General features: G+C 38.8%; 1 protein-coding gene across 2 annotated transcripts in view; it reads right to left on the bottom strand.

The window, feature by feature from the left end:
• The window catches only part of STX18 (syntaxin 18), a 50,290-nt gene extending 37,143 nt beyond the window's left edge, over positions 1–13,147 (bottom strand). Inside the window, exon 1 of one of the 2 annotated variants that reach the window (XM_060777980.2) lies at positions 12,892–13,147. In XM_060777980.2, coding sequence (XP_060633963.2) covers positions 12,892–13,077 — 186 coding nt within the window. In that variant the 5' untranslated portion in view covers positions 13,078–13,147. Of the gene's footprint in view, positions 1–3,704; positions 3,725–12,891 lie in introns of those variants that run through there. The other variant, XM_067468955.1, reaches the window with a different exon arrangement.
• Between the last annotated feature and the right edge of the window lie 1,053 nt (positions 13,148–14,200).

The raw sequence follows: 14,200 nt of genomic DNA, 5'->3' as shown, positions 1-14,200 counted from the left end.
GAAACCTAGTAAGTAATATTCAGGTTTCTTTTTAAAAGATTTCTTCAATATTTTTTGCACCTCCACATGTATTTGAGCCCAATATTTCGTAGATTCCTTACAAGTCCACCACATGTGGAAGAAGGAGCCTATCTGTTGGCAACCCTTCCAACACTTATTTGACATATTCCCATACATTTGAGCCAGTTTTTCAGGTGTAGTATACCATCTGTGGAACATCTTAATCCAATTCTCTTTCAAGTCCGTCGCATATGTATATTTTAATTTTCTGTTCCACATTTGTTCCCACTCCTTAAAGTGGATAGGTCTTCTTAAATTCTCCGCCCACCTGATCATACAATTTTTAACTTGTTCCGTTTCTGTTGCCCAGGTCAATAATTTTCTATAAACAGCAGTTATTATTTTCCTTTTCATATTTAGAATTTTGTCCCAAAAAGTTTCCTCCAGTTCAAAGTTTATTTTTCTATCTTGTTTATAATAGTCTTTCAATTGAAGATAGTGTAGCCAAGTGAGATTTTTATACTTTTCTTTTAAATGTTCAAATGGTTTGATCTCCTGTGTTCCCTTACTTAATATGTCACTGTATGTAGGCCATTCCCTCCAACCCAACAGCCTTCTTTGATGGGCTTCCATTGGAGATACCCATAGTGGTGTTCTTTTATAAAAATAATCTTTATATTTCTGCCATACACGTAATAAAATGATCTTACAAAGTGATTACCAAAATTCTTTTCTTTAGATTCTCTATTATACCAAACATATGCATGCCATCCCACTCGCAAGTCAAAGCCCTCTAGATTTAAACATTGTTCTTTATCGAGTAGCATCCATTCCTTGATCCAAAGAAGAGCACATGCTTCGTGGTATATTTTTAGGTCTGGGAAATCCAGGCCTCCTCTTGTCTTACTATCTATTAAGTTCAAGTATTTTATTCTTGGCCTTTTCCCAGCCCACACAAATTTTAAAAGTTCTTTATTCCATTTTTGGAAAAGGGATTGGCTCCTAACGATAGGGATATTCTGAAATAAAAATAACATTCTAGGCAATATATTCATTTTAATCAAAGAGATTCTACCCAGTAGGGAGAGTTTTAGATATCTCCATTTTTGAAGGTCCCTTTGAATCTTTGTCCAAGTCATTTCATAATTATTCTTTAGCAACTGATTATTTTTTGCTGTAATCCATATTCCCAGATATTTCATCTTCTTTACTATCTCCAGGCCTGTGATTTCTTGTATTTTCATTTGTTTGGCCTCCCTCACATTCTTTGTAATAATTTTAGATTTTCCTTTATTCAATTTAAGTCCTGCTACCTTTCCATATTCATTGAGTTTCTGTAACCAATATTTAATATTCTTGACTGGGTCTTCTACAATACCTAACAGATCGTCAGCGAAAGCTCTTATTTTATATTCATGTTTTCCAACTTTTGCCCCCTTAATATTTTCGTCCTCCTTTATTTCTCTCATCAACGGCTCTAAGGCCATTATAAAAATAAGTGGAGATAGGGGGCAGCCTTGTCTAGTACCTTTGGTTATGGGAAATTCTTCCGTCAATTGTCCATTTATTCTTAGCTTTCCTTTTTGTGTGCTATATATAGCATTAATTGCATTATTGAAATTCGTTCCCATGTCCAATTCTTGGATCAGTATTTTGAAGAAGTCCCAGTTTAAGTTATCAAAAGCTTTTTCCGCATCAATGAATAACATAGCAAATTCTTTTTGATGGTTAGATTCGTAGAGTTTAACAACTACTTTCAAAGTAAGTACAGCACAATTAAACAGGAATAACATTTTCAAACCAGGAACATACTTTTCTTCTAATTTTGTTACATAGTGTAATTAAACCAGGGCAGAACATAAAATGTTCAAATCATCCAAATATAAAAACAAATATTTGAAAAAGGGATGAATTGAATTCAAATCTCTGAAAATACAATAGCTGTCTATGCTTAGGTTCTTTCAAACTACTGAAATTAGTACTGGAGAGGTAATTGGCTACACAAATAAAAAAAATGAATGCTTAATGTAAAGGGCTAGGCCTTATAGAAGTTAATATTGATGGCAATTAGCACAGTGGCAATTTAGGATGACATGCATGAAGTGATGGAAAGTGAACTGACTATAATGCCCAGCTAGCTATTTAAGATCATTTTCTTGATGTAGATTTTATAGATTGTAGCCTGTTAGTAATCAAGGGTTATAAGGATGTGTCAAGATGACCAGTTTACTACGAACAAAATTAAACAATTCCAACACATTGTGAAAAGCAACTACTGTACTTGAGGCCTGGCTGTCTATAATTATCAACAGCTGCCATATTTAGGTCAAGAAATAAAGAATGTGAAATTATTTTACTGCAGCAAGCACATTTTTTAGAATTTGGGAAAGCCAGTGGATTTGGCGTGGTATAGACCACAAAACTAACTTGCACAAGCTCTTGCTTTCATAAACCAAGGGGAGGACTTAAAAGCAATTCATGGATTGACATAACAGAGACCTCAAGAAAAAGTGGTCAGAAATTCAACACCAGATCCCATCTGATCTTGAAAGCTAAGTAGGGTCAGCTCTAGTTAGAGGTTGGATGGAAGATCATCAATGAATGCCAGGTACAGTGGGCTACATTTCATAGGAAGGAACAGGCAAAATTACCTATAATTATTTCTTGTCTTTTTTTTATTAAAAAAAACCCTATGAAATTCATGGGATTGCAATAAGGCACCCACAAACAGACACAATTCCAGTGACAGCCTCTGCTAACTAGCCTTAGACCCTTAGAGCAAATATTATAATATAATATCTTTGCAAGTCTAACTTCAAGGATTGCATCTATCTGTGGTGAAATAAGATGCTTATTTATAAAATTACTAATCCAACTGAGAAAACCTAATGATTGTTCTCTATTATGAACTCTCTCCAACTATCATCTGTACGGAACTATGTAAGTCAAAGTCACATACAAAATAAGTAAACAAATACGACATAAAACTACAGCAATACAAAAGTACTACATAAAAACTGTCATACAGATCTTGCATATTAAAAACAATATAATTAATATACAGTATAACATCTTAAATATTAGCAACAGTACCATAATCAAGATTACTGTAGATAAAAGCATCACCATAGCAATCAGCTGCAAGATCCACAATAAGTTTTTCTCTATGATTACACAAAACAAACATTTAGGATGCATAGCAGAAGACAGAATATAGTCTAAGATTTGCAAACTACATGCTACAGAGGACTTGCTGCAGTTTACATTTATACAGATTACTTACTAGATACACAGACAATAGGTATGTTCATTATGCCACTGAACAAATTCAGTAAAGGTTTTATTGACACTTCAAACTTAAATCAATCACCGGGCCTAAACATAAGAGCACCCCTGTTAAACCAGTGGAACATATCAGTATGACTTACCAAATTCCCATTGAATTAGAGGATATACTGCTATTAGAACTAACAACTGGATTTAGACTTCAATATTTAATGGAACCCAGTTTGAACAAGTCCAGAGTCAAAGGGAATGGAATGTTAATAAAAAAGCATGTAACTGTCTTTTGTTGAAAATCCTGGCAACAAAATTTTGAACGAAGACTATCCCAAGAACATGCACATCTGTTTAATATTACAAGCCAACTGTCAACATCCTAACTGAAGTTTTAATTTAATATTTTTCCTTTCTTGATGTTTTACCTTTAATCAATGCCTTCTGAGAGTATCAGCTTTCTATACGAAACTGTTAAATATAAAGAAATGTTATTGTAGCATGTTTATAAAATCATAGTTCGAGAACTTTGTATTTTTCTAAAGCCTGACCACAACTTAATTATCTCAGGACATTCCAAGTCTGCAAACGTAAGCTCCAGTTCCCAAGCAATTTGGAATATCTACTGTACAGGACACTGTGGTTTACAAATACCACAACATCTTCAGTTTCCAAAAGTCAGCATTAGGACTTTTAGACATGGCTTTTATGTTAATTAGGTATTTGTTTTGCTGCTAATCATTACATTGTTTTCATGATTTTCTTTCATATTACACTGCTATCCTCAGTGGATTGCTATTACTTCAAATATGAAAGATTAGTAATGAAGGAAGGAATCACAAATTTCATGTCCAATGCAAAGAAAATAGTCAGAGTTTATTTTTCTCCCATCACAACCCAGATGCACTTCATTCAAAAATGTATTGGAAGTCCCAGAAAGTTCTATTTGCTAACTGTTAAAAACAACAGATTTTATCATTTGATCTTACTTTTGCTTCTCAGGCTTAATATACAATACAATCAATTTCAAAAGAACTAATTGGAAATCTCAATCTTGTTGATATGTAGATGTTGTAGTTCAGCGTGCTGATAACGTTACTACTACTGGTAGAAGGGAGAAGAGGTCTACGCAGGAGCTGGAGGAGGAACAACAGCGAAAGCGCATTAGGGAGATAATTATGGCCCCAAGTGATTCTGAGACGTTTGAGGGCTTCTCCGATTGCGAGATGGGGGATGGGGAGGAGCGCAGGGGAGTAAAGAGGATTACTCGCGATCCAGAGTCCGATGAGGAGCTTCAGAGGAAGTGCATCCGGGAAATACTTACTGCTCCGACAGAGGACGAGGATTTCATGGGGTTTGAAAGGAGTGATGGGTCTGGGAGTGATATGGGAGAGGAGGATGGGCTGGATTGGACCCGTGTTCAACAGATTAGAGACATTTGTAACCAACCCACTTCCAATGATGAATTTGAGTGGTTCATAGGGGATTGGCAACCAGGGAGCATGTGGCAAGATCTAAGTCTTAGCAGACGCTGGCAGAGGTGGAGAGATGGGCACTCGGGTTCAGTTGCAGGGATGGAGGCAGCTGAGAGTGATGAGGAAAGGGAGGGGAGCTCATCATCCTCTAATGAGGAGCTGAAAGATAAAAGTGAGTTCTGAATGGCTCTTTGCAGAAGGCAAAGTGTCTTTTTGGGACATAAATCTTTGTTACTGCCAACTCTTGAGCTTGGGTCCTTGGACTAGATTCCTGTGTTCCTATGTTCCTGTGATTCCTGCGTTCCAGTGTTTACATTACTCGGCTTGACCACGGACCGGTTTGACCAACGTTTTTGGGCTTTTGGACTTTAAACATTGCTAACTTCTTGTGTGAACTTTGCATCATCTTGAGACTCCGTTTTCCTTTTTCTGTGATTGCATTTTTGAACTGTGTGTATTTTGAAGCAGATTGCTGAACTTTGTGTTTAACCCGGATTTAACAGCGTTATAATCCAGGTTATATTTTTGTTGCTGGTATCGCTTTGCTTTTGATGCCAAATTGCTGCTCTGACTCTCTGCACTGAAGCGAAGTGCATTAAAACACTATTTTTGTATAATAAAGCTGTGTTTGAACTCTTTATCTTGTGTTTGGCTCTACTTAAGGCTTCTGGGCCATGACAGTAGATACCGAATAATTATACAATTTGGCTGTTGAAACACAATAAACACAGAGGCTGATTCTTGTGTGTTAAGGAAAGGAGTAGTATAGCTATTATAGCACACATCCAAGGAAAAGGATGTGAAGCCAAGGTGAAACCGCAGCAAGAATACGTATGATGTGAAAAAATGTTGACCAAAAAGTGTGTCACCCACCTCCCACTCAAATCAATGCTGAAAATGCTCTGTGCTTTCTACTATTCTGGATGCAATCATATCGAGCAGAGAAGCAATGGCCATTTTTAATAGAGGCTTAAGCCTTGCTTGCCCACAGTAAGAGAGACTACTGTAAAGCTCTGTTTAAAACGACTACTTGCTCTGTTCAAGTACACAATATGGCAAGGAGACAGAGCTCAAATAAGGCCCTTATAAAAATGATCTATATTGCTCCACTCCACATCATGTGCCCAAAATGGTGGGTGTGACATTGCTCAGGTCAAAAAAGAAGGTGAGACAGGGTAGCATGTCTTTTTTCCAACTTGGGCAGGAGGTTAATGGAGGGAGAAAACACAACACTACATATATTGTATTTATCTGAAGAATTTTTCTCAGGTACCAAACTGGGGTACATTTTCTTGTGGTACCATAAAAACAGAACCTCTCATACTTCAGCATATTCTTTGAATTGCCTTTATAATTTTAATGAAAAGATTAGTTTTTCCATAGTTCCAAACATCTCCGCCTTGATAGTTTTAATATCAAAGCCCTGAAACCATTTTAAAAAATCACTATTAGTATAATTCAGTGTACATTTGGTACAGCAGAATTTTAATTGTCAAAGATTTAGAGTATTCCTTTCATGACTACTATTTGTACTGCTCTGAGTACTCCGCCTTGGTTTACTTTTATACCGTCTTCTGCCAATATTTCCTTTTTCCACAGGTCTTGCCGAGACAGACCAAATCAATCAGGGCTTCTGGAGGATAAAGAAGAACTGGGAATGGATCCTGCTTCCACAGCACTCTTCTAGAGCATAGATGTAACTGGTTTACATTTTTTTAATTTAAATAAATATACAGTATTTGGAAGAGAAGTCAAATTATCAGATCCAACATGTTGTCACAGTGTCATTTTGAATCACTCACAGTGTTGGTTCAAAAGAAATAATTTCAATATATTTCTCTTTAGTGGAAGCATCCAAAATACATGAACTCTTGAATATTTATGAGAACACCACTTACATAGGAAGAGTCATTGCAACTGGCCACACGCATGTGGCTATTCTATTTATATGTGCATCTCCATGGGTTCACATCATTCTTCCTTATTGTAGAAGAATGCTTAGGAAAAGGCTCCCAAGTCATCTTGAGGATGCCTGCAATCTTTACCCACCTGACAGAACTGAAGAGGTGGGATCTTTATTCTAACAATAATTTAAAAGGTGGTCAAAGTACCTTGAAACCAAAAAAATTCACCCCACTCACTAAACAGAGAATAAAAAGCCTCATGAGACAGAAATAAAATGCTTTTGGGACCCTCTGCAAGACATCAACTTGCAATAACAAAGATTTCTTGTATGGAATTAGGGGTTAGTACTATTTCTTCTGTGAGCCTAAACTAAATTCTATTTTAATGTTTGTATATTTTTAGGTTTTAAATGCTATTGTATTGGTTTTCTTGTAAGCTGCTTTGAGTCTTTGTTGAAGAGAGAAAAAGCGGGGTATAAATAAACAAATAATAATAATAATAATAATAATAATAAACACCAAACACATCAAAACAAGTGGTGGCAGTTTCTTCTTGTTGATTTTGTAAAATGAATTCCTCTGTAGTTCAATCCAGACAGTCCTTGTGTTCTCTGACGTACTGAAAAATGTCAGTTTGTTGAGTATGCTGACCTTTTCTTCAAAGAGAGCCACACATTTGAACTTGCTACAAGTGTAGTCAGAGAGTTTACAACAAAACAACAACTCTGCAGCAGATGACTCTTCTGCAGTTAATTACTCTCCCCCCTAGCATGGAGTAACTCTTTGGAATATAACTACAAATATCATATGGCACACATGGCTGGCTCAAAATCTTGCACCCTCACCCAACTACTTATGGTAGCTTCAGTAAAAGCTACTGGGAAAACATGCAAATCAACTCTTCTTCCCAGAGCTCCGCTTTCTGGTGCGCTGCTCAAAGCTTGCTTCCCCACTTTCTTCATTTCCATTCACAGCAACTTTTTCCTTCTCATTTTCCTAGCCACCCAAATGCATGTTTCTTATCTCTTTCATGCCTCTTAATTCTTTGATGTCTCCAACCTTGCATTGCTGCAGCCTTGTTCTGGACTAAATTCCATATGTGTCTATGCACAGTACACATGCAAAGCTACTGACAATGCAGACATCATTCTAATTCTGAAATGCAGCATGTTAATGCAGAGATATGACGTGGAGAAGCGCAGAACTATTAGGCCAGTTGCATTCGTAAGAATGATTTAAAACTGCCAAACAGTTTGAAATGTTGTTTTACCTTTCATATGTGTTAGCTACCTTGTTTTTATTTGTTTTGCAAACCATGTTTTGTTCCTAGATTTCATCATGATCTATAAACAATGGGCAAATTTCTATACAGTATTCAATTCCTATGCAAACATTTTATCTTGATAACACACACTTCATCTCTCCCAGTTAGAACAGCCACTTTTATTTAAAAGCAAGGGCACATATCTAGATGGGTTTATTTTTGTTTGTAATATATTTACTCTGTATTACATTTGGCAAAACACATTATTATTGCAAAAACATAAAAATACAGCAACCAACTAATATAGCAAATGAAACATATTGAGGTCAACAGAACTTGCTCAATGAAAACCAAATTAAAATAGTACATAAAAATAATAATGAGAATGTCTACTATGTCACCATCATAGCACACAGGAAAAACAGCTCTGAATGAAATGCAATAGTATGGGAACATGGTGAATAAGTCCTTCTCTCCTATAGCCACCTGGCTAATCTCTAGATGGCACACATAATAACTGTTAATAAACTATTCTCTGCTATTTCATATTTGTGCCATGAAAACTGTGACAATCAAACTTTACAAGGTAAATAGCTGTTAAAGTATTGGAATGAAGGAAGTTATTAAAAAGCCAACCTTATGCATTGGTCAATGGTATTTGCTTGCAAACTCTAACAGAGTTAAAATTGTTTTTAATGTACTGTACATGTAGCAGACAAAACAATAGTGTAGGGTATAATAAAGTAAGCCAAGAAAATTCTGCTTACACGGCATATATTTTAAAAAGGAAAAATACAGAATATTCATATCAGTGTTTGACATTACAACTTACAAACATGAGAAAATTTATTTTTATGTTACTTCAGAGACATGGATCATGGTTATAACGACGCTGCTTATGCAAATCCCACCTTTCCTATATCTAAACTGTGTTTAAACAGAAAAATAAAAAAATTACAGAACCCACTCAGCTTGCTCTTCACAAGTCACAGTTACTTTGGCTGACTTCAGAAACGTGCCTAGAGAGACTATTAAATAGTCTGCAATTTTATCTTCTATTAAATGAGGCATCTGATTTATTTCTGGATTAGTTTCAGATAGTAGATGTAACTATTCATATTGCTTTTGGGATGATTCCCCTCAATAAAAACAAAAGTATTTAAAATAGCACTTTTTTTTTAGAAAAAGCATTATATTGTACAATTTAAATGCCTGATGATGAAGATGATTTTATTTATTTATTATCAATTCCTGACAATGGGGCTCAATGTAACAAACATCATATTTAAAACAATACAAAATTAAAATATACAAAAGCAAGAATAAGCGTAAATCCAACAGTTTTTTCATCACAAACATATTCGTCCAGCAACCAAGGAGCTGAATATATACAGGAAGGCCCCGAGTTACAAACATATGACTTAAAACGACTCATAGTTAAGAACAGAGTGAGACAACAGGAAGTGAGAGAAATCTGCTCCTATGAAGGGAAATTCACTCCTGAAAGAGTTATCATGGGTAAAACAGGTCTCCCCTGAAGCTTTCTTGCAAATCCTTGTTTCCACAACAAGCCAATTTTTTCAAAATCCAATTATCACAGGGATAGAAAGTGAGATAAATCATCTGAACAGGAGCACAAACCATAGGAGTGTTAATCCTTCTCTATGCTATTCAAAGCTGTGTTAACAGAAGAAAACTATCACAGATAGAGAATCCCTATGTGGAATTGTAAAATGCAAAACTGTCCATTTGGGAGGCTGAGATATTGACATCATTGTTTTCTGATGATTCAATGTACACAAAATCAGTTTCATGCACAAAATTATAAAAAATATTCTGCACAAAAATACCTTTAGGATACGTATATAAAGTGTATATGAAATATGGATAAATTTAATGTTTAGACTTGGGTCCTAATTCCAAATAGGTTATTACATATGTATATGCAAAGATGAAGTACTTTGGCCACATCATGAGCAGAAAGGAAAGGACAATTATGCTGGGGAAAATGGAAGGAAAAAGGAAGTGGGGCCGATCAAGGGCAAGATGGATGGATGGCATCCTTGAAGTGACTGGATTGACCTTGGAGCTGGGGGTGGTGACGGCCGACGGGGAGCTCTGGCGTGGCTAGTCCATGAGATCACGAAGAGTCAGAAACGACTGAACGAATGAACAGCAACAACAAATATGCAAATATAAGTATTCCAAAATTGGGGTGGGGGGCAGAATCTAAATACTTCTGGTTCTAAGCATTTTGTGTCAAGGCTGCTCAACCTGTATTGATGCTTTATCAATATCAAGTAGAAAGAGATCCTCACCACCAGCACCAATACACATACAAATAAAATAGCAAATGAGCCTAAGGACAGATCTACACTGACCATTCTTCAGTGTGTGGTGGTTAGGCTACACACACTTCAAAGGCATACCTCAGTGCACTTTAAGGGCTTTAAATCAAGCTCACTACAGTCAGAGGAAAGTCCAAAATAAAGTCCTTAATGCACATAAGCACACTCTAGTGTAAACCACATTTCACAGAAAACCCCTTTCGTAGAATGGGAATCACTGTGCAGAAACCCAAAACACTCTGCTGATCGAAGGATGTACATTCCGGTGGAGAGGGTTGAAAAAAAAACCCCCCACATTCTCTGCATTTATCAAGTCCCACAGATACTGTGGATCCTAGAACTGGTTCACGGTCAACCTCTGCGTTATATGAAATTACTATACAGGTGTCAAACCAGTTCCAGTGTTTCCAATGTAATCAGTCACACACCGACACTGCTTCCTTCTATGCCGATTTCAAACTCACCTAAGAACTACAGAAAAAGTGGAAAACACCAAGAGAAATGTGATACGGAAATGCATATCTGAACTGTGGTAGTTGGTCCATCTTCCCTACTAAGCTTCAACACCTCTCTTGTGAACACATAAATGACAGACTTAAGGCCTTTCCACACAGCTCTATATCAAAGAATATCAAGGCAGGAAATCCCACATTATCTGAGTGTGAACTCAGATAACCCAGTTCAAAGCAGATATTGTGAGATTTTCTGCCTTGATATTCTGGGATATAGGGCTGTGTGGAAGGGCCCCAAGTCCATACTCTGATAACGTGGGATTTATTTATTTATTTATTTTGCCTTGATATTCTGGGATACAGGGCTTTGTGCAAGGGCCCCCTGTTCAAAGCAGATATAGTGGGATTTTCACCCTTGATATTCTGGGATATGGGGCTGTGTGGAAGGGCTACGATATAAAATCCACATTACCTGCTTTGAACTGGATTATATGAGGCCCCTTCTACACTGCCACATAATCCAGATTGTCAATGCAAATAATCCGCATCATCTGACTTGAATTGGATTATATGAGTGTACAGTGCCATATAATCCATTTCAAAGCAAATAATCTGGATTTTATATGGCAGTTTAGAAGGGGGCTCTGTCTCCAGAAGACAATCATAAAAAGAACCTTAATACCTGGCTCTTCCGCTGCGCTTTTGATGAATAGGTTTACATCTTCATACTAGTGCATCAACACTTTGTCATTAGAGTACATGCCCTCCCTTGTGGGAAAGCCTGATCCCACAACCACCACTATAATGAGCCCTCCTCTGCAAATAATCTGTTTCTTTCTTATCTCACCTGAGTTTTAATCAGTTTTTAATCAGTCTCTCTTTTAACCATTACATGTAATCCGCCCACTGTCATTGTGATTGTGCCTACTGTAATTTTATATTGCTATGTTTTTCACATGTTCTATGTAATTATGTTGCTGTTGTTTATTGTTTGCGTTTTTGGTTTTATTTTATTGTAATTTGTTGTTTGGGCTTGCCTCATGTAAGCCGCTCCGAGTCCTCATTGGGGATATTTTTTTTTGTCATGTCAGGAGCGACCTGAGAAACTGCAAGTTGCTTCTGGTGTGAGAGAATTGGCCGTCTGCAAGGACATTGCCCAGGGGACACCAGGATGATTTGATGTTTTTATCATCCTTGTCATGCGGGGACATGAGAGAAGCCTCCCACAAGGATGATAAAAACATCAAATCATCCTGGTGTCCCCTGGGCAATGTCCTTGCAGACGGCCAATTCTCTCACACCAGAAGCAACTTGCAGTTTCTCAGGTCGCTCCTGATGTGACAAAAAAAATTGGCAGACGGCCAATTCTCTCACACCAGAAGCGACTTCTGACACGACAAAAAAAAAAATCATCCTTGTGGGTGGCTTCTCTCATGTCCCCCGCATGAGGAACTAGAGCTGATAGAGGGAGCTCATCCGCCTCTCCCCGATTCGAACCTGCGACCTGTCAACCTTCAGATAGGGGTTTAACCTACTGCGCCACTAGGGGCTCCACCATTGGCGAGATGGTGGCGGGGTATAAATAAAGTTTATTATTATTAATATTATATTCTCATATTCAGCCACAAGTGTTTGCCTATGCATATAGGTATGTTGCAAAAATGTAATGAGAAACCTCTAAGAGCCCTTCCATACAGCCATATAACCCATAATATCAAAGCAGAAAATCACACATTATCGGAATGTGGACTCGGATAACCCAGTTCAAAGCAGGTAATGTGGGATTGTCTGCCTCGATATTCCGGGATATAGGGATTTGTGGAAGGGCCCTGAGGCACCTTCCACACAGCTATATAAAATCCATATTGAACTGGATTATATGGCTGTGTGGACTCATATAATCCAGTACAAAGCAGATATTGTGGATTATCTGACTTGATATTCTGGGCCATACAGCTGTTTGGAGGGGCTCTGAGGTTTAAGCTGACTTTCTCACAAGGAAATCCCATTGGGTTCAATGACTGATTCCCAAATGTCATTCCTTTCAATAGGATTGAGACTCCTTTTTATGTTCTCTCCCCTAAAATCTCCCGGAAGGAGCCCAGAGCCACGTCGCAGCCTTCCTGCTTTCCCTCCCTGCTAGCTTTCCTTCCTTCCTTCCTGAGGACTCACCACTTCCCGGGCCCGGTTGGAAAAGTCGCTCCTTGGCCGGGAGCGCTTGAGGATGAGGAGGGCCTCATCGCGGGAGGAGTCGCTGCTGCTGCCTCCGCTGCCGCCCAGCGGGACCCCGAGCGCCTTGTTCCGGGTCTTCACCGTCTTCACGCTGGCTTTGAACAGCAGCGTGATGTCCACGGCCATGGCTGGGCTGAGGCGGGCAGGTGGGCGGGCCTCTCCTGCCCACGCGTCCTTTCCTCAAAGCCTTCCCTCTCGCAACTGGGCCGCGCCCGAAGGTTCCGCCTCCACTGAGTGCCCTCTTGGTGACGCCCTCGCCCTGTCTGAAATTGACATGTCTCATAAAACGTTTCCTTGGCAACCTCTCACTTCCTGTAGGGACTTCCTGTAGTGGAGTAATCTCGTCCCCCAAAGATGTTTGGACTGCTTTCTTCCTGCATCTCATTTTGAAGCATGGCATGATTCTCACCTAGAATCATAGAATCATAGAGTTGGAAGCGATCTCGTGGGCCATCCAGTCCAACCCCCTGCCAAGAAGCAGGAAAATTGCATTGAAAGCACCCCCGACAATGGCCATCCAGCCTCTGTTCAAAAGCCTCCAAAGAAGGAGCCTCCACCACACTCTGGGGCAGAGAGTTCCACTGCTGAACAGCTCTCACAGTCAGGAAGTGAAATGACCAAGGCAGAGACATCTCCAGCTCATCCCCTGTTTGGGTATCAGCCAGCACGTCAGCGACTTAAATCCAGACATAGTTTTATAAGATCTACAGAGACACTCGCTGGAACGCCTCAGCAAGCGAGAGTCCAAAAGTGGCAGGCTCAAACCCAGAACCTCAACCAATGGCTGATACCAAATGAGAAACTCCCCGCTGGGCACACAGAGGACTGGGCGACTTGGAAGGCGCTGAACAGACTGTGCTCTGGCACCACGAGATGCAGAGCCAACCTTCAGAAATGGGGCTACAAAGTGGAATCCTTGACATGCGAATGTGGAGAGGAGCAAACCACAGATCACCTGCTCCAATGCACCCTGAGCCCTGCCACATGCACAATGGAGGACCTTCTTGCAGCAACACCAGAAGCACTCCAAGTGGCCAGATACTGGTCAAAGGACATTTAATCAACTACCAAACTCACAAATTTTGTATTTTCTCTGTTTGTTTGCTTTGTTCTGTTAGAAATGTAATATAATTGACTGGCTGCCCTGACACGAAATAAAAAAAAAAGTCAGGAAGTTCTTCCTAATGTTCAGATGGAATCTCCTTTCTTGTAATTTGAAGCCATTGTTCCGCGTCCTAGTCTCCGGGGA

This window comes from Anolis sagrei, chromosome 5, assembly GCF_037176765.1.
Source record: "Anolis sagrei isolate rAnoSag1 chromosome 5, rAnoSag1.mat, whole genome shotgun sequence".
NCBI classification, from domain to species: Eukaryota; Metazoa; Chordata; class Lepidosauria; order Squamata; family Dactyloidae; genus Anolis; species Anolis sagrei.
The sequence above is the reverse complement of the archived record's forward strand: the minus strand, read 5'-3'. Positions and strand labels throughout refer to the sequence as shown.